General features: G+C 39.9%; 1 protein-coding gene across 1 annotated transcript in view; it reads right to left on the bottom strand.

Moving 5' to 3' along the window:
• LOC102207793 (neural-cadherin-like) overlaps positions 1–19915 on the bottom strand; it is a 107705-nt gene that overhangs the window by 36695 nt on the left and 51095 nt on the right. Inside the window, exons 3-13 of the mRNA XM_005734833.2 lie at positions 18914–19139; positions 17799–18003; positions 16548–16659; positions 13477–13726; positions 9976–10118; positions 8304–8476; positions 6486–6654; positions 5742–5912; positions 5268–5440; positions 1995–2162; positions 13–262 (exon numbers count right to left, since the gene is read on the bottom strand). Coding sequence (XP_005734890.1) covers positions 13–262; positions 1995–2162; positions 5268–5440; positions 5742–5912; positions 6486–6654; positions 8304–8476; positions 9976–10118; positions 13477–13726; positions 16548–16659; positions 17799–18003; positions 18914–19139 — 2040 coding nt within the window. The remainder of the gene's footprint in view (positions 1–12; positions 263–1994; positions 2163–5267; positions 5441–5741; positions 5913–6485; positions 6655–8303; positions 8477–9975; positions 10119–13476; positions 13727–16547; positions 16660–17798; positions 18004–18913; positions 19140–19915) is intronic.

The following is a 19915-nucleotide window of genomic DNA, read 5'->3' on the forward strand; positions in this document are numbered from 1 at the left end:
CGAGACATGTACCTGTAATATTCACATAAACTCTTGTGAAAGCTGCAAGCGGCACTGCAGCCACATTTTGCGCCCGGACTTGAAGAGAGAAAAATGGTGTGGTCTCATAGTCCAGTGGCTCGGACACCAGAATGGACGCAGAACCATCTTCCCGGTTGGGAGAGAGGTAGAAACGGACGGGCATGTTGGTTTCAGGGACCATCCCATCCTCAAGGTTGTAGGTCACTCTTGGGTCACCCAACTGAGACGTTGCCTTGACTGTCTGAATAGCATCAGAAGTTACATCAGGACTGTCTTGAAAACCTAGATTTTAGGTATCAAATCAGTAAGGACTAGCTCCTGAGGCAGAAAGTGATAAATGGAGCATACATACATCTCATGATAGAGCAAACCTCTATCATCTATCATGAGCAAACATCTCATAATAGGAAAAAAAAACATCAGCGAGTTTATGGATATGTAGCTGATCGCTCAGCTTATATAATATCATTCTACAATCTTGCTATGCAAATTTGGAAAACATGTTTTTTTGAGGAGTACAGGCATTCAGGAGTCCCCTGAATGCCTGCTAATTTCACGGTTAAATCACTGCTCAATAATATGAGGTCAATGAGTCAATCCAAGAAATAATTAAAGCATTTAAGCACTTACAGCTAGACATCTTTAAATCTCTGGACAAATCATAGAAGAAAATAATTCTATATTAATTAGTTAGTTTTAAAGATGGTAGTGAGCATATTTTGTAGTTTTGGACAGAGCCAAAATGTTTGTGAAGGACAGCAGGTCTAATTATTGATGTCATCCATAACAGGCTTAACTAAAATGTCTGGTTAGGAGGAAATCATGTTTAACAATTTCATGTGTGATTTTGTATAGTCATCCATTCATCCATATATCTTTCTATCAGTAACTAAATAATTTAAAAAAATAGTAGTGAAAGGCTCATGGTCACGTTTTCTTTTTTTAATATTAAGTTTTTTCTGTTTTTTAAGTAGTTTCATAGAGTGACTCTTACTTGTAGTCTCACTGTGTTATCTCAGTACTTTTTAGTCTCTGAATTCTTTTCCCATTACTGGGCAGATTATATTAGCCATTTTACAGTGCTTAATTATAAACACTTAATCAGAAATCAGCCCCTGAAAATGTTCTGTCCCCTCTGTGTTGAGAGTTAAGCTCCACCCCTGAGCTGATGGGCACATTTTCTAACTTTACACAGAGCCAGGTTAGCTGTTTTTCGCTTCTTTTGCTGAGCTAAGCTTACTAGCTGCAGGATACAGCTCTATAACTAACTCCCAGAGATTGAGTGCTATCAGTCTACTCATTCAAGTCAAGACAGTGTCAAGTCAGCATATTTCCTAAAATGCTAAACTACTTTTTCCTTTGAGATTGGTCAAGTAACATTTGTTCACATGTGACAGGTTATAAGCGGTCAGACTGCAGTACGGGTCAGCAGCCTGAACGAAACACAGGTTATATCAAATTCTGATTAAATTTTTGCTTCAATGACTGATTATCTAAGAAAGACATAGCGTAGGATGAAAGTCAAACCTGCTGCCTGAGTCCTAAAATAACCTCTTATCAAGAATTGAGCTGCCTTTTGAAGACCTTGAACAAAAGGACTTTTTTTCCATCTCAGATTGACAGCTATAAATTTTTCACATCAAAGGAGACATTTTCAATGAATTTAATAAGTCTAGTGTCATAAAATTTGCCAAGCACATGGGATTCAATGTCATCTTTCTGCTACAGCATCACATTAGAACTCTTTTACAGGTTTTTCAGCACTGAAGAACCTTCTGAGGCATATTTAAGCTCAGTGTTAGCAGAATGTCTAAATAATGGTCAAATTGCACTGATTCAGGTAAGCAAGCATTCATCTAACGTAAACAGCAAATAATAAGATAAATAAAATATAATAATAAAATAATATAATGATAATAATGATAAAGGGAAACAAACATTGTAACAGAAATTGAAGTTGCTTGCATCCTTACCACTATGGGCGTGTCCCTGGCAGTGTTTTCAGGGATGACAACACTGTAGCTTTCTTTTTCCCACTGTGGAGGCTGGTTCTTCACATTGGTGATGGTGACTGCCAGCTCCACAGAAGTGCTACGATTCCCACCATCAGTTGCTATGATATCCCTTGTAATATAGGTCCGCTGTGAACAAAGGGAACAGTTCAATGGGGGAAATTATCATCATATTTGATGTTGAAATGATTACTACCCTGAAGTAAGATATTACTTTAATCTTGTGACTCTCAGTGAGAAAATGAGGCCCTGTTGACACCATTAGCAGCAACTACCACAATGGCAGGTTTCCGTGTTTATATCTATCTGTGCAGACGTTTTAGCTGCATTATAAGTGACATTAAAAACTTTCACCATCACCTCTTTGATTATGTGTTTACTCCTTTATTAATTACATATAGGTCCAGAAATGTTTGGACACTGACATAATTGTCAGTTTTTTGTCTGTACTCCACCAAGTTTTAAGGGTCTACAAACATGTTTCCTTTACTGCCTTGAAATTACAGTTAGTCGTATACACAGTCACCTGTTGTCTTGGGTAAAACATCATATTTCTATTAAACCCCTTGAACAGTAAGTTTCATTATTGTTTCTCTTAAACTCGATTGTGCTTGCATACAAAAGCAAAATTTAGAAAATTGTGTCACTGTCCAAAAATGTACAAATCAAGCTATTTTTGTGATAAAAAAAAGGTTTTTCATAGCAAAGTGTAATATTTTGCTTAATGTTTAGTAGAAGAGTTAGACCTCTGCGTGACTGTGGGGGCAGCTGTTTCTGGCAGCACAGCAGCACTAAGAAAAACATGTAGATCTGGGCGTTTATACGGATATGTCTTTGTGCGAGCAGATGCAAGCAGCGATAAGCTGTCGATCAGCTAATTGGACGACCCAAACGTGGAAACCATTTAGTTAGACTCAAAACAACAAAAGCAGCAGAATAAGCCATAGAAAAATACATTAAGCCATAATTCTGACTCCATAAAAACCCTTTTGTTACTGTGCCATAATTGAATTCCAAGGACATAAGGGAGTAAATTTGACTTGGGGACTGCATTTCATCAAAGTGGACACCACAAGAAAAAGTGAAAAGAGTCCATTTACCTAAATTAAACAATGAGTAACATTAAAATTACACTCACGCCAAAGTGAAGAAGAAGAACATTTAGAAATGTGTCCTTTTACCCACATATTATGATTGTATTTCATAATAATGACTAAGTCACAGTTACAGAGCTTAAATGAAAAATTGTTCACTATTATTTCACCACGAATTCAATCGTTCAGCTTTAACATTTCGACTACCAGCTGGATTATTCTGTTAATGTAAATCAGGGCCAGCGACTCTATTATTGTGCTGCAGTGGTCAGATAAAAACCAATCTCCCTGAAGTTCAGTATTAGATTTTCTATTTGTGGGACAATCCAATTAGTATTTTTAAAGCAATGCAACTCTTTTCCAAAGCTTGAAACCACAGAACAAAGATTGCAATCTGCAATGCCCAATATGGACCCAGCAGCTGCTGCTTTTACATTAAATGAATATCTGACTTGGTAATACTTGGAAATTAAATTTGCTGTAATAGTGTCAGATCTCTACCAGAACATATAAAATATTCTGGATACGGTCATGGCAACCTTTTCCATCTTTTCCACTTAATTCTCTGCGGAACCAGTGTACAGTGTGTTGACACGGGATGAGGTCGGCTCTGGCTGTGCATGTCTTAGGGCATAAGAACATTCATAGTTGCTCAGTGGCATATCTCTTCCATTAAAGTGCTTCGAGTCAACTGGGAACAGTGCTTCACATTTTACTGTGAAGTGTGGTTTGAAAATTTAGCCTTAATTCTTTTTCAATGTAATCAGAAACTGCGATGAGAAAATCAAAAAGAACAACGTCCCAGACCAGCGAAGACATTTAACATTTAATGAAGTGCTTTTATGGTTACAGCACAAAGATTGTTGCAGGATCCAAATAACTTCTGAAACCACCCTAAAATATGCAACAGCTTTGTTAGGCGAGGTTTTGTGCTTAGCGTTATCAATTTTGCATGAAGTCAGCAGCAAAATTGCCAGAGACTTCCGACACCAGTGCAGTAAAAAGTATGTTAAATAATAAACAGCCCTATAGTGCAATAGCAGGTTTCTGGCCAAAGAACAGCTCCTGTTGAATAAATTAAGGTGAAAACAGGAAGCCGAGCACTGATAGGTCTCAGAAAGGCTACGACATACTTGTGAAGAATGTAAGAAATAAAAAAATGTGTTACATTACTGGCATTGACATTATAAATCACTTGAAGTTAGCTGACAACACTCAGCTCAGTAAACTTTGAAGATAGCGTTTTTAGGTAGTTTTCGTACAGAAGCGAATTATGCATACATGTAAAATAACTTGTATTCTGAAAACAACTGTGTAATTTATCTTAAGGGGATTCATCTTTGTATTTCACACTTCTCCAAAGATTGTGGCTTAGTGTTTTCATTTTTCAGGAGCTGTTAGCAGGGAGGTTAACTTTGCATTCATAATCTTCCTCACAGTGTTTCAGTTAATCACTTCAAAATACAAAAATCATTTGTTGGTGCACACTGTCAGTCTTTTTATCAAAGTGTCAGATGATAAACGACGATGAAAGAAAGCTTTTTTATATATATATATATATCAAAGCCACAGCATTTATAAGAGACAATGAGTTGCAGAGTATGGTAATTAGCTTCTTTTAAACCTGTGCCATTAATTAAAACACTTTTTTGACAGCTACTGCAGGAAAGAGGATGTTTTTGCACATTTGAAGGAAAAGTCTTTGTAACGGAGCACTAGAAAAATGCTAGTCATTAAACAGAACCAAAGGACACACAAGCTGTTAAAATGTATTTTGAATAATTTGTTTAGGCTGAATTAGTCTCCCTCCATCTTCTTTCTCTGTGGTATTTCCACATCCAGCACCTCCGGGAGTAGACATACTCAAGACTGGTAGTGGCAGTTAGAGGCACTTTGAGGTGCCTCATTCATTAACTTTGTTGACACAGACCCACAGGCCACTGTGTGTGTCGTCCTGGTATAACTCATTTTGCGGGGACATAATCTACTTACACAGTCTCATTACGAGGACATGCCTTCGTTGTACGCAAAAAAGTAAATCCCTAAAAATGAAGGTGAAGACCCGGAAAAGAACAGTTACTGTGTGTGTGTGTGTGTGTGTGTGTCTGCACTGGCTGACAAAGACCTGTGGTTGACTTGCCTGTGAGATGGGCTGGTTAACATAGACCCATCCAGTGATGGGGTTGACCTGCAGGTACTCAGGCTGCTCCAGAGACATGGCGTAAGTGATAGCTGCATTAGTGCCAAAGTCATCATCGTGAGCAGCAACACGCAGAAAACTGGTACCGACCAAAGTGTCTTCCCTCAAAAAATCTGCACGGGAAAGAAATAACGTATGTGCGCTCACTTTACTGGTCAAAGAACTTGCATTGTAGTAGCTTAGGGCAAAGGATGATGAAGATCCTTAGGAACAAAAATAAAATGTCTCTAAAAACATCCTCAATTAAATCAAATTACTATATAAAGGTGCACAAAGTCAATCAAATTCTCTATGACTTAATATCAGTTTTATTTACTTCTGCATTTTTAATGGTCCTGGTTGTGCCCCTGCTTTATTAATGCTATGCATATTTCATTTGGACATCAACAAGAATAACATTCATCCCAAACTTACACTCATAGCGCAAATTCTCAAACTTGGGGCTGTTATCATTTTGGTCCAGTATTTGGATGGTTAGCTGACAGATGCCGATCAGTGGCTCCTCTGCCCAATCAGTAGCCGTTACTGTGATCGAATACTCTCTTTGCCGCTCCCTGTCGAAGCGCCGGGCTGTCACAATCACTCCTGTACATACAGAATAATGATCAAACATACGCACGGCAATACCACACAGTGCTTCTGCACCCCGGTATTTCCACCAATCAACCCAAGATTTTGTAAACAAGTAAACAATTATGAATTTATTCGGAGAAAGTCGAGCATTCCTTTCAAGTGCGGTGACTTTGCTATTAAATCTTGAGATGAAGAAAACTGAGCACGAGCCTAAAAGAAAATGACTGACAGAATAACATGTTGCCTGCCCGTGCCAGGACTTCTGAACAGCTTCTCTATTTGCCTACCCCTTAATTATGTACACTCATTTTTTATAATCACACTGAGCTTCTCCCAAATTTAATCAAATGTTAATCAGTATACAGGTTTTGGCATTTGACTTAAATTCCTAAGAATAACAAGTCAACCTATAACAGTTGATATTGTATCAGTATGCATCCTCCTCACGTCTCCACGCCTCAGCTCAAAATTACCATTAGAGATGACAATTAACATTTAAATACAACACATTCTACCTACAGCAGACTCTCTGCTCTATGTCTAATTGAGACCTCTTTTACCCCAGACGAACTGAAACTGTTCTACCTGTGTCCGGATGGATTCTGAAGGCAGGCATTGCGCTGTCTCTGTGCATTAGGCCATATTTGACTTTTCCATTTGCCCCCTCATCTGCATCCACGGCATGCACTTGCAACACAAAAGTCCCCGTTGGCTGGTTCTCCAGCACCGAAGCCTGTTCACGATATTGCTGGCACTGAGATAGAGAGGGGAAGAGGAAACAAGGAAGGAGAGATAAATACAAGAAAGTAGTCCTATATAAGGGATTGTATCATCAGAATACGATAATATTAATAAGAAAAAGGGGATCAAAGAAACTAAACTAATTAAGTAGAAGGTCACTACACACACCACACAGGGAGATTCTGCACATGAAACACAATATAGCAGTTATAGATACAGTAGACCACATCTTTGGAAATGAAAACACTTGAACTGATTTCTTTTGAAGAGCCAACAGCGAACAGCTTTGTCTTTGCAAAGAATTCAATCCATTCCCCCTAATGAACATATGCCCCAGATAAAGAGCAGCTCTCTGGAGTCGTTCTTTTTTGTAATCAGATATAAAAGCCAGCTACTCTTTCAACAGAATGACCATGAAAAAAGAAAAACAATAGACAAGGAGGAGCAAGAATGAAATGGAGAGAAGGAGATGGATCAAAGGACGTGAGCATGCAATTAAAAGAAGAATAATGCAAGAGTTCATGGGACGCGATGGCACAGACAGCATGGCCGGAGGCAGCTGTTCATAAAAATCACATAATATAAAGCATAAGGTCATGCTGGCCCAGGTGGTTCTGAGGCATAACTTGATATTCAAACAAATCAAGTTGCCAAGAGTTCAAACCCGCCCGGAAGACCCAGGAGCTCCAGCTCTGCATGAATATGTCTTCTGCCGAAGTTCAAGTCATTCCTAATTAAGGAGGAAGTTAATTAAACAGGTACAGTATATTGTGATGATTTTGCAATTTTTTCCTAAATTAATTGAAATCCCACTAGACTGCCTAAAGATAGAGTGGGTGTGCAGGCTAATCGGAACTCATGGGAAAACAGAGCAGAGAGAGACGGAGGCCAGGGAAATGAGAACAGAGCAAAATATAAGAGTGCTAGAGAGTGAGGCGAGAAGAGGGAGGGAGGAAGGAAAAGGGAACAGCTGAAATGCAATGAGGGGATAAGACTGAGAAAAATACAACAATGGATTATAAAAGGTTCACGTTGACAGCAACAACAAAAGAAGGAATGCCTGAAAGGTCTGACATTTTGGGAAATACATTTACAGACTCTTTTGCTAATAGTTAGCTGAAAAGATCAATACAACTCTCCTTGCATGGCCTGCATGGTGAATATATAGCTTGAACCAGTAAGTAGTTAGCCTATAAAGACTTAAAACAGGTTGGAAGTGTCGCACTATCCAACGGTGCTGGAAAAGTCTTGAATAAGAAATAGGTAAACAACCGCCCATAAATACATTTATTTTGAAGGCACTACTTTTCTTCTTTGTCCTTGGCTGTTTTACTTTCCTTCCCTCCTTTCTGATTTTCTCACCCATGACCAATTAGTTATACCTGCTCGTCGATACCCCGTCCTTCTTGTGTGTTTAATTTGTCTTTGCCATCAAGTCTTTGTCAGATCGTCTGCGTCCTTTGCCCACCTCTGAGCTCCTGAGCCTTTTTCCGTCATGCTGTCTACCCTGGTATCTGCCTGCTTTTGCACCTATAGTTGTGCTAAGCTTCCGTGTGTTTTTCCACTTCCATTTTTGTTTATCTTCTTGGATTTAACCATTTTTTTTGTAGGGAATAAGTAAAAAACTAAATGTACTAAAAGTACCAGGGTTGTCTTCCTCACCTCCTCAAATATAGGTTTGTTGTTGTTGACATCATCAACCCCAACGATGACCCGGGCAGTCGAAGACAGAGGGTGTGGTCCGCCCGATGCATTGTCATCTGTGGCCGTTACATTCAGGACGTACTCCAAACCTTGAAGCTTGGGCAGGGGAGTCGAGCGGAGACGGATCAATCCTGCAAAGAGCACAGACCACTTAAATTACTTCTTGTATAGTATATGGTCTACACTAACAGAGTACATACAACCATTCTATAGCTGTTAAGTAGGATGTTATTGCTGCTGAGGAAGTGGACGCATAGTAAGGGATGTGCTATCAATAAGAACACACTAGAAAATGCATACTGCATACTGTTGTTCTAGACGTTGGAAGCAAGATAGAGAGCTGTGAAAATTCAGCTCTCAAGTCCACAGAAAGGTAGAAATCTGATATACAGACTAAATCCAAAAACCAATTTCACAGTAGTGATTTTGTCACATTTCTAATCTAATAATTGCGTGCTTTCCTCTAAAGATGCCCATCCAGCTAAAGCACTTGAGCGAAAACATAAAGCAGTACAGTGAGTCTGGTCAGAAGTTAACGAGGCTCAGCAGATGCCTATTAGCTGTTCCTCTTGCCCCCTTTGTCTGCTTTCATGTAACAGTCAAGATAAAAGGTGGGATAAAAGGATGGAGCATCTGAGTCAACATCTTTCTCGTCAACAGAAATACAAAAACATCAGAGGTTGCAGAATGAGCAAGCAGCCTGTGATGTGGGGAAAACCTATTGAACTGAGAGCATGGGGAGTTTTTTTATTCTCTTGTTGTGTTTCTATTCATCCCCTTCAATGCTCTTGATTAAAGACAACACAGCATGCTGATACACACATATGGGAGCGCCTGACATCCCTCTCTCCTGTATTACTTGTAATTTCACCTGCCCACAGAGCAGAGAAGGATCCAGGTTCTAATGACAATGCATAACATTGACATTGCTGCACCGCTACATTAAAATACGCAAACTGTGGGATGTGCGCAGTAATTGTCTCGCCTTAAATGTCAGCCTTGTTTACAAACGCAACACCAGCTCAACCAGCTATTCAGCTAGCAGCATTCGTTGCATATACAGGAAAAGGGAACCCATATAGTGATAGTGATTTCCCCGCACCCAAAGGATATCAGCCTTAGCATTTTCTTTCTCGGAGGATACACAGAAAGGGTGGAAAGAAATATAAAACGATGACACAAAAGAAAGAGGAGCTGGCGGAGCAGAGCTTGGAGATTGCGAACTATGATAGAGCAGTTGTTGTGAAATTGAATTGAAAGGGTTGGGTGACAAATGTCACAGAGATTGCCACTGGTTTCGGATCAAAGGGTAAATAAAAAAGATAAACTGTGCAGTCCTCAATGCTAGAAGGCTAAGAAACATGTGGAACATTCCTCTCTGTACCTGGAAAAAGCCAAACCAAGGACAGAAATGTCCTAAATAATGTTATAGATTTTATTTATGACCCTAATAATAGAAAGAGCAGCATGCGTATAGGAAATATAGCTTTTATTATCAGCTTTCAATATCTTTTCACACTGCCTTTGAAAATAGAGGCCGTTCCTTGAAAGCGCAATTTGACAGAAAGCCCATCGACTACAATGAGAGCTGAATAATATGACACCTGGTTGGAAAATTAAGAAATATCACCTTTCTGGCTGTCAATGACAAAATTTTCTTCCTCGTTGCCTGATGTTATGGAGTAGAATATAGCATCGCCATCTGGATCTTTGGCCAGAACTGTTGCAACCAGGGTGTTGGGGCCTGCATCCTCAGAAACGAATGTTCGATATCTGCAAAGAGGAACTCAAGTTTAGAGAAAGTGAGAACACATACTTGGTGGAAGTCAATAATAGAAACCCACAAACAAAGCGACTAGAGATATGAATCATTTACACAGTCCAGGGCATCGAGAAGCTGATTAGACTTATGGTTGTGGCTTTTACTTGTCACTATGATTTAACCTGTCCTCTTAGCTGGCCAGACCAGAGACAAATGATAATGTCTACTGGGATTTTGAAGCCATTGAACAAATGGTGCTTCCACATACCCTGCCCACTGTGGGCCATTTGATCCACTGCCTTTTAAAATGTCAACAGTGATTTGCTTGCTCTGTGGTGCTGGGTAGCAAAATGCCCAGCAAGACACAGGAGACTGATATACCGCTGTGGTACAAAGCACAATGGGGAGGAGATTAACTCTGTGACTAAGAGGACGCACAGATGAAGAGAAGAAAAGAAAAAGGTGAGAAAGGAGCAGCTAGGTGACAAAAACGAACGCTGTCAGTGAAATGACAAGTAAAGTGACATGTGGGAGTGGGAGAAAAAAGAGAGGAAAAGAGGACGGCTGACAGAGAGGAGCAGGCTATAAGAGGGGGCGGTGTTCTCACAGAGTTCGAGTTGATTCGTCAGCAGAACTCATCCCCTGCGAGATTTTGTGCTGTATCCTCTTCTAATGCGTGTGTGTGTGTAAGTATGCGTGTACGTGGGGTGGGGCTGCGGTGTCTATGGTGAAAAGTCAGAGGTGATTGATGGTTTACAGAAGAACGCTGATGGGTGATTCATCTCCGCCAGCCTCGGCAATCTCCGTGGCAACATGAGTGACCTGTAATCTGTCACCCGGCTCAGAGGCCACCTCTCCGCAGCTCTGAGGGGATGAAACATATACACTCCCTTTGCTTTTCTTCCTGAAGCATCTTCCTACATCTCACTGAACTGTGAAGTTGTGCTCAGACACGGTACGCCTGCCTGCCTGTCTGTCTGCTTCCCTGCATGTCTGGACATTTTGCATTTCCATGGAGTCTCTCGCTGTCTGTCCCTCACTTCAATCACATTTAGCCACTCTGTGGCTCATTCAGATGCAAACTGAGAGGAAAAAAACACTAGCCCGTCCACTCATCTGTCAGGCAAGTATCTCAATTAATCTGAATGTAAGAGTAATTTCTTAAATGTTAATGTGCACACTCTACCTCCACACGAGTCTCTGTTCTTTTTTGAGCACTACAGCCCAATTCTAATCTGCAGCCTACAGCCTCTCGGTGCACTTGCACATTTACATGGAGGCTCCGCCACATTAAGTGTCATTCCAACCCTACTAGCCTTAAGTGTGAGTGGGTTATGAATCCTTCCAACACTGAGACTGCATCGGTACAGGCTTACTACCCACAGTGCTGAAAGGTGAAGAGCTTGTTTTGTTTCCTGCATGAAGGAAACTCCACGCATATGATTGTTGTGGTTTAGGGTCTTTACCTTACAATTTAAAGTGCCTTGTTGTGATTTGGTGCTACATAAATAACACTGAACTGAACTGCATTCATACAATTGAGTTATATGTGATTATTTCAGTAGGACTGCATCTGTAATGAAGAAAAATGAAATGGCTTCCCTTAAAACAAAAAACCCACGAGTTGTTTTTTGTTTTTAAATCTTACAGTAAAACAATGTTGCTTCATTTGTTCCTTTTTGCTTTCGCAACCAAATCTTAACTTTATTCTGCTGAATGTATCTGAAATATTCTGTTCAGCACTTTCCACCTTTTTTTAAGTGCTTTATAAATAAAGATTACTATTTTCCATTCTGGTTATAGAGGTCAAGAAGAAGTTGGAGAAAAGAATGAAGAAAAGTAGAATAATTTCAACAAATGCTGAATACTGTCTGTGCTTTAAATGATTGAATACAATTCAAATGGAGCACACACTTTTTTCAGTAGAAGATAGACATCATCTTAATAGACCTACTTGGCACATTCTCACAGAAAGCACTGTTACTATTAAATAACGGCAGGTCTTCCCAAAGCTTGCTGGTATATTCTACACTACCCCTTAATTAAGAGACTCTCTGCAGACACAAGTGTGACTCAACACAGAGTTTCACTCATCACTGAGTTGGAGGAAGTAGCAGTCGAATTCGAATTGGGCCCCTGCTCGCTTCCCTCACAGCATTTATCTACATCTCAGAGAGCCATAGTGTGAGGAAGCGCCTAACACATGCTACCTGGCAAAACGTCTGCATTTCTAACTATCTGTCTGCTGGGAAGAATATTTGCCTGACTGCCGACAGGCTTCTCTGTTTATCTGCATATCTGACTGGCTGTCTCCTGTCTACTCGCAGTGTATGTTTTGGCATTCTCTACTTGCTTGCCCTGCAACCGTGTTTCAGTGTGTTTTTCTTTTCAGTTTTATGTTTGTCTGCCTACATCTCCACCTTTCTGCCCACCTCATTGTTTGGCTGTGTGTCTAGCCAGTCACTGAGACTGACACCTGACAATGCAACAAGAGCAGGTAACAGAGGTCTGCAACAGTCTTGTGTGAAGGTCATTGAAACATGACTGACAGGACAAGCAGCTTACTTGTTCGATAGAATAAATGTAGCAGAGCCACAGTGACAGTTGCTGCCCACCCACTTATACAGCTTTGCCAAAAAGCCACTCTGGGACACACTGGATTGCATCCATATGTCAGTTTACTGCATACCTTTGGAAAAGGCCAAAAATAAAACCCAGAGAGTGTGAAGTGAATGCTCGAATTCACTACAATACTGGACCACAAACATTTTGAGCTATCCATCAGAACATGCTGTGAAACTAACAATGTCACACTTTGTGATTAATGTGAGTAACAGACTGTTTTGATGCCAGATGGCTGTGATTAACACGCCAAATAAAACATATTGAGTTTGTCTTATGCTGGTGGATTCACTACAGCAGTTTGGAGACAAGTTGGCCACTATTCACAACAGGACTCCCAGCATCAAATATTATTGCAACGGATAGCCTCAAGGACGGCAGGTCTGTGATGTATGATGTAACAGCCCATATGTCTGTGATGCAACTACCTCGTCTGCTCAAAGAGTAAAGCTTTGATAAACTCAAATATGATCAGCTGGTGGATCAGAATTTAAGCAGTGGCAGCGATGGCAACATTATTTAAACTCTGCTTGAGTTTGATGTTAAAAAATGTTCAATTCTGCATAAAGAAAAATGCAACAACACAAAGACATCCATGCATGTATTTATAGATTTTTTTTTCATTGCACTTTTGTATCTCGGCCTTAGTTTTTTGATGCAGCTGTTTTATGTTTTCAAACAATAGTTGCAAATTAAGATGATAAACCATTGATTTTGGTTTGTGATGGGGAAAAAAAGACTACTTACACAGCCTGGGAGAATTCGGGGGCTTCATCGTTGACATTCGCCATCCTCACACGGACGGTGGCAGTGCCAGAGTGAGGTTCGTCGCCACTGTCCACCGCCATCACCACAAACTCATACAGATGATTAGGCCTCTCATAGTCAAGCCGTCTCGCTGGGAAAACAGTCCCATGGGGTGAAATGCTGAAGTCCGGGCTCAGGGTGTAATAGGTGAGTTCAGCATTTAACCCTGAGTCACAGTCCGTGGCTAACACTGGCAGGGGGAAAGACATCACACGAGAGCCATCAATTACGAGTTAATCGAAAAGGGCTGATGAGATGTGATCAGCTCATGAATATGTTGACATCTGTGTAGATCATTATCTCTTTATGGCCTTGCTAAACATGCGATAAATCACGAGCTATGACAGCTACTATTACTTGAACAGAAACGGTGCCCTTCCAGAATGATTACTATCATTTGACAATACGAGCTTAAAGACAGCAAAAAGACAGAGTGGAATGCACAGTGTTTGTGTGTGGATTTGGAAATGATTTTATTCTGGGGTAATTATAGAGAAGAAACAAGTATAGATTGGTTTCCAATGTGTGGTGTGATTTTCTCTAAGAGTAAAGCCACAAACACTGTGTGAGTTTCACTTAAAATCCCTGTTCCATGCACATCCCCTCAAGCTTATAACAATTGTCTACTGCATATTCTTTTGATGTGTGTATTTTCTGTGTGTCAAGTATCTGCACCAGCAAGCAGCCTGTGTGTGTCAGTGCCATCTGAACATCTTGTAATACATTTCCAGGCAGGTAATTCACTACGCACCCTTTGCATTTAACTGTTACAGTGTGACTGACTCATTAAAAGGTAAAGACAAAGTGAAAGGGAAGTAAATCTCCTTTGAACCTTGCTCTTACTGGCTCAGTCTGCACAGTTTCTTTTATCTTCTTCAATCGGGTTTAGCTATAGTTTGGTCCATACGTCTTTGGACAGTGATACGTTTTTCTAAGTCGGTCTATGTACACCACCACAGTGCATTTTAAATCAAACAATCAAAATGTGATTTTATACACAGTCCTACTTTTTCAGAGGCTCAAAAGTAATTGGACAAACTAACATAACTATAAATAGATAAATTGTTTCAATACTTGGGTGGAAAATCCTTTGTAGTCAATTACTGCTTGAAGTCTAGAACCCAGTGGCATCACCAAATGCTCTGTTTCCTCCCTTGAGATGCTCTGCCAGGGATTTTCTGCAGCTGCCTTCAATTGCTGCATGTTTGTGGGTCTCTTTGGCCTCGATTTTGTCTTCAGCAACTGAAAATCATGCTCTATTGGGTTGAGATAAGATAAGCTATTTGGCCATTAAAGAATATCCCATTTCTCTGTCTTAAGAAACTCTTGGGTTGTTTTTGTAGTAGCTTTAGGTCATTATCCATTTGGAGTGTGAAGCACCATCCTATCAATTTTGCTCAGAGAACAGGGCTCTTTAAACTTTAGAATTAATTCTGCTAATTTTATCAGTAGTCACATCGTCAATAAACACCTGACCCGGTTCGACTGGCAGCAACATATTCCTCCACCATGCTTGACAGATGATGTGGTATGCTTTGGATTGAGAGCTGTTCTTTTTCTTCTCCATACTTTTCGCTTCCCATCATTCTGGTACAAGATCGTTATGGTTTCTAAAGTTTTTTTCCCCCAGACTGTGCTACCTTAGATGTGTCCTGACAAAGTCTAATCTGGTGTAACCACTGGTTCCCACCATGTTGTAAACCCTCTGTATTTCCATTCATGAATTATTTATTCCCTGATTGTGGACTTTTGTGTTCTTGACTTGTTTGTATATTGTGAAGAAGACGCACTGTAATAAACATTTCATTCCATCACTTTGACATTTTAGTTACCTGTGCAGTTCACCAGTTTAAGTTACCTTGTTAATCTAAATTAGGGTGGTTTTACAGAATGATACAGTCCTATAACTGCACTGAATATCAGCTATAGTCCTGTTGCTGCATAAAGGTCTCCCTTTTATACTTCTGCTTTTCAACCCTTTAAGATGACACTTTGTCTCCATTTTCTTTACATCTTTGATTCCTCTGCTGCCACCACACTGGCTATGTTATTTTTTTCTCGGTGCATCGGTTTGTATTGGTTGCCATTGTCTCCTGCCACTGGCTTTGCAGTGCCAACAGTCTTTACCGCTCCAGGCTGTTTATTCGAATGTTTTAAGATTAAATTTGTTCCATTTTTCTCAGTCAGAATGCACCAGAAACAATTGCCCAGCTTGAGATTCCCACTGTAGCCAGTGGGGTAAAGAAGTCCCAGAGGCACAGCAACATTTGACAATAACTAAAGAGAGAGCAATGTGAAAGGCCAAACAAATAGCCCCGAATAATGTTTTGTTTTGGGGTTTGTTTTTGCATATTATGTGGCGTGTTTAACATTTCAAGGGTTAACTTTGTGAGTTAAATATCACGCATGGTGAAAGAATCCCTTTCAGATAGTTCTGTATCTGTGGCTGTGGCTAAATACTGAATCTCATACATACAGAATCCCAAAACACTCAGATCTCATGAGTGCAGTTAAAAGAGTAATTTTAATCACCAGCGACAGTGGCAAAAGTGTGTGAGAGATACAGGGTCATGAATTATGAAGCAAACAACTGTATCTGATTAAAAACACACCACACTCTGTTTCTACACTTCCCTCAATAGGTTTCTTAATTAGTGTGTATTTTTACAAGTTAAGCAGTGATGACAGCAAAACATATTCTTTCAACCTCATAATTAAAAATTATAAGCTAGACCCATGCAGTAATAGATAAACTGCCATTATTCATACAAAACGTAAAAAACAAAATGTATGGTGGGGTTTTTTTAGCAGCTACACTGGTTCAGTATGTAACAGATTATGATGTAAATACAAAACACTGTCACTGGGAAACTCAAGGTCAGACGAGAAACTCTTCTGTTAAAATTCAGTTGCTGTTTTTTCCCTGGGAAAAAGTTACTTTTTATAAAGTTTCTTTCTTTAATTCAAAAAGAACCAGATGGATGTGACATATGGGGTCAGAGGATTCTCACCCTGCAGCAGGGATGTTGCCGTGGTTACAGTCTCGGGGACTCCATCCACACTATAGATGGACTGAAGAAACTCTGGGACACAATCATTCTCATCCGTTATCAACACCTGAACCTGATTAGTGCCGGCGTGATGGGATAAGAGAGGAGAGGAGAGGAGAGGAGAGGAGAGGAGAGGAGAAAAGAGGAGAGAGGAGAGGAGTCATACAATCAGTATATAAGAAGACAAAATTAAGCTTTTGTTATCAACTCTCAATTCTAGAAAACAACCATATGAAGGTTTCTGTACAGGAAGCTGACCCGAAAACTTAATCTAAATTGCATTTTATAGCTCCCCAAGTTGCCAGTTCAACACATTCTTTATCTTCCACTCCATGATTTTCTTGAGTCAAAAATAGAAATGTTCTTAGCATGTGTGTGCCTCACTGTGCGCATTTGCGACAAAGGCCCTTAGTCGCCCCTCCACCCTACAAGCTCCCTGTCACCACTGTGTGTAAAGTGTGAAGTGACAGCTGAGTAATAGTCCTGAAATAGCTGGGATAGGTTTTCCCAGTTTCCATCTCTTATTCCACAACATGCAGCTGAGCAGAAGGAGGTTGTGCCCGCTAAATCTGCGGTACAAAGTAAGAGGCCGACATGATAATTGGGCAACAAAATCTTTTCAATTAATAATTGAAATCACGCTGCAGTTGTAAATAATTTATCTAGAAATATTCATTCATGAAGGATATTTTCAGATTTTGATTTCTTGTGCCTAAGAGGGTGCTATATTTTGCAGCGTTCATCTCTAGATAACAATTGACAAAAAGCACTTAGTGTGAGACACGAAGGCGAAGAGTGAAACCGCAGAACAAAACTTCACTTGGGTCACCAGTCTACTTGTTAACATTTAAAAACCATTCAGGCGTGCCACTGCTGTAGACAGTTGCAAACTATGCTGCTCCTCTTTTGTGGTTATTGCCAAGCAGTGTGATGTCAACAGGTCACTGTCGTTAACCGTTATGAGCTATTTAGATGAAAACCTGCCTGCCTCGGAGCGTTGTGGCAGTCCAGTGGGAGAGCGCGACAGACAAAATCATCCAAACAGCAGAACATATTTTGTTATTTCATTTAATTCTCCAAAGTAATAGTAAATGCCTGAGTCGCAGTCACAAACATCACAGTGGACCTCAGCTTTGGCCTCAGATTACAACAGAGCTTGAACTCTTACATGACTCCTATTTGGTGCCCGTATCTCTGTCTAATTAAACTAACCTCTGTTGCAGCACTGAGGCTGCCTGGCTCTTCACTGGCTCGCACCATCAGAAGGTAGCGTCGCTGGTCATTCTCATAATCCAGTGTCCTGGTCAGGCTGATCTCCCCCGTCTCCTGCTGAATGCTAAAAAGGCTACTGGGATTGATCAGCAGACTATAGCTGATTTGCTGCTTCTGGAAGGAGATAGCAAACACCACCAGGAAGCTGTAGAACAAAGAGAAAGCGATTAAAAGAAATGGAAAAAAGAGTCTTTATTGTTTGATTTTAGCTGCAGCCTTGTTGAATTAGAATCGAAATCCTCTTCTCCTACATCAGCACTGTGCTGTAATGAAATCAATTATTGTATGGCCCATTGGCTATGTGCTATAAACACAGTCAATCAGTGATCGTCAGTTCTGTGTAATAATATGATACTATTATGTAGATATCAGTGTTTGTTTTGACAGTGAAGAGAGTTTGCATTCCCTAATAGTGTGTGATGATAATAAGTCAGTTCATGCTTGAGTGCACTGCTGTGAACAAATGAATATTTATTAACAAATTCTTAACAAGTTATGCTTGAGATCTGACACCTTTTGTGTGTTTTTATGCATGTCTGCATTCATTATTGTAGGACTTCTGTCAGCAGCTTATGTCATAGCAGAGCTATACATACTGGGATTTCAGTGATTTACATTATTATGCTAAAGTCTGCATGTGTAACTGTCCTCATGTGAGTCACTCCGTGAGACAGCACATCGTCTCATGCCTGCATTCATCTTAGTCTTTGTTAATTTACAGAAATTAAGTGTATTAAAAATATGTCTTCTATATTGTTGCATTTTTAATGTTGTGCTTGCAGTATTGGGCAATTAAACATACCGAGGCAGCAATGAAGAATCTGACACAAAGTGTTTGCTGATAACCAGATGGGAACAGATGAAGATCTAAAAAGGCCTGGCATATGTGTTTAACAATAAATGATTTGTAAAGATATAATAATTTCAGCTTTACAGAATGAATATAACACAGAAGAAGAAGAAAAGCATTTTTCATGATATTTTGCTCCTAATACGCAGCTGGAACGTATCCCTGAGTATGTTTATAAGAGGATGCAAACACAGGCAGTACTCACGGCTGTCCCTCAGGTGTGTTTTCTGGTATTGAGATGGCATAGCTTGTATTGGTGAATTGCGGCGCTCTAGCTCCCGCCACCACAGAGAGCATGGCAGGGGCACTGCGGCTCCCCATGCCGTCAAGGGCCACCACGCTTAACAAGTACTCCCTCTCCCTCTGAAGTACCAGCCCTGTGGTCACCACCTGGCCTGTCTTCTTGTCAACAGCAAAGCAGCCATCACCGCCTACAGGGAAATACAATGACATTATTTTCCACAACTGGATCCAAACCAATGCACGGGCGATCACCTGAATGCAAACACAGAAATGTTTCCTGAATAGCCTTTTGAAAGGGATTTCTGTCTTACTGTGTTTGTGGAATTAAGATTTATACAATCTGTTAAGCTCTAATAGAATTAATAAATATGATTTATGTATAAACACATTTAATTTTATTCATTCTGTGCAATTCCTTAATCATAATAGTCAACAACTGTTGTCACGTTTAATCATTTTTGGACTTTTTACTTATATTAAAATCATTTGATAATTTATTCACTGTCAACAAGAACTTCAATTATTTTTAACTCTTATTTGTTTTTAGGCAGTCTGATAGATATTTAACAGCAACTGCATTTTTCATTTCACAGACACTTTGGACCAAAGTAATGAACTAATGACAGGAAATTGAAGGTAGTGTAAAAGAATTCAGATCATAAACAGTTTAAACTCTTAAAAATTACATCTTAGTTACTATAAAGCATGTTAGTATATACCTTAATGTATATTTGCTCTTCACATTTAGATGTCAGAATCACAGCATACTGAGAAGAGAAGGGAACCAAGCACAGATCCTTTAGGGACCCCAGATGCCATGAAGTAATGATTGCATTCCCTCACTTATTATTTTGAAAGAACACCATGTGAAACTAAAGAGCAGCTCTGTGCTCAAAATGACGATAAGCTTGAATAGAGGGGCCAGGAATATTTGGTGGCTCATCAAAAACCTCATATATGTATA

The sequence above is a fragment of the Pundamilia nyererei genome, unplaced genomic scaffold, assembly GCF_000239375.1.
Source record: "Pundamilia nyererei isolate P.nyererei 1_Seehausen unplaced genomic scaffold, PunNye1.0 scaffold00060, whole genome shotgun sequence".
Lineage (NCBI taxonomy): Eukaryota > Metazoa > Chordata > Actinopteri > Cichliformes > Cichlidae > Pundamilia > Pundamilia nyererei.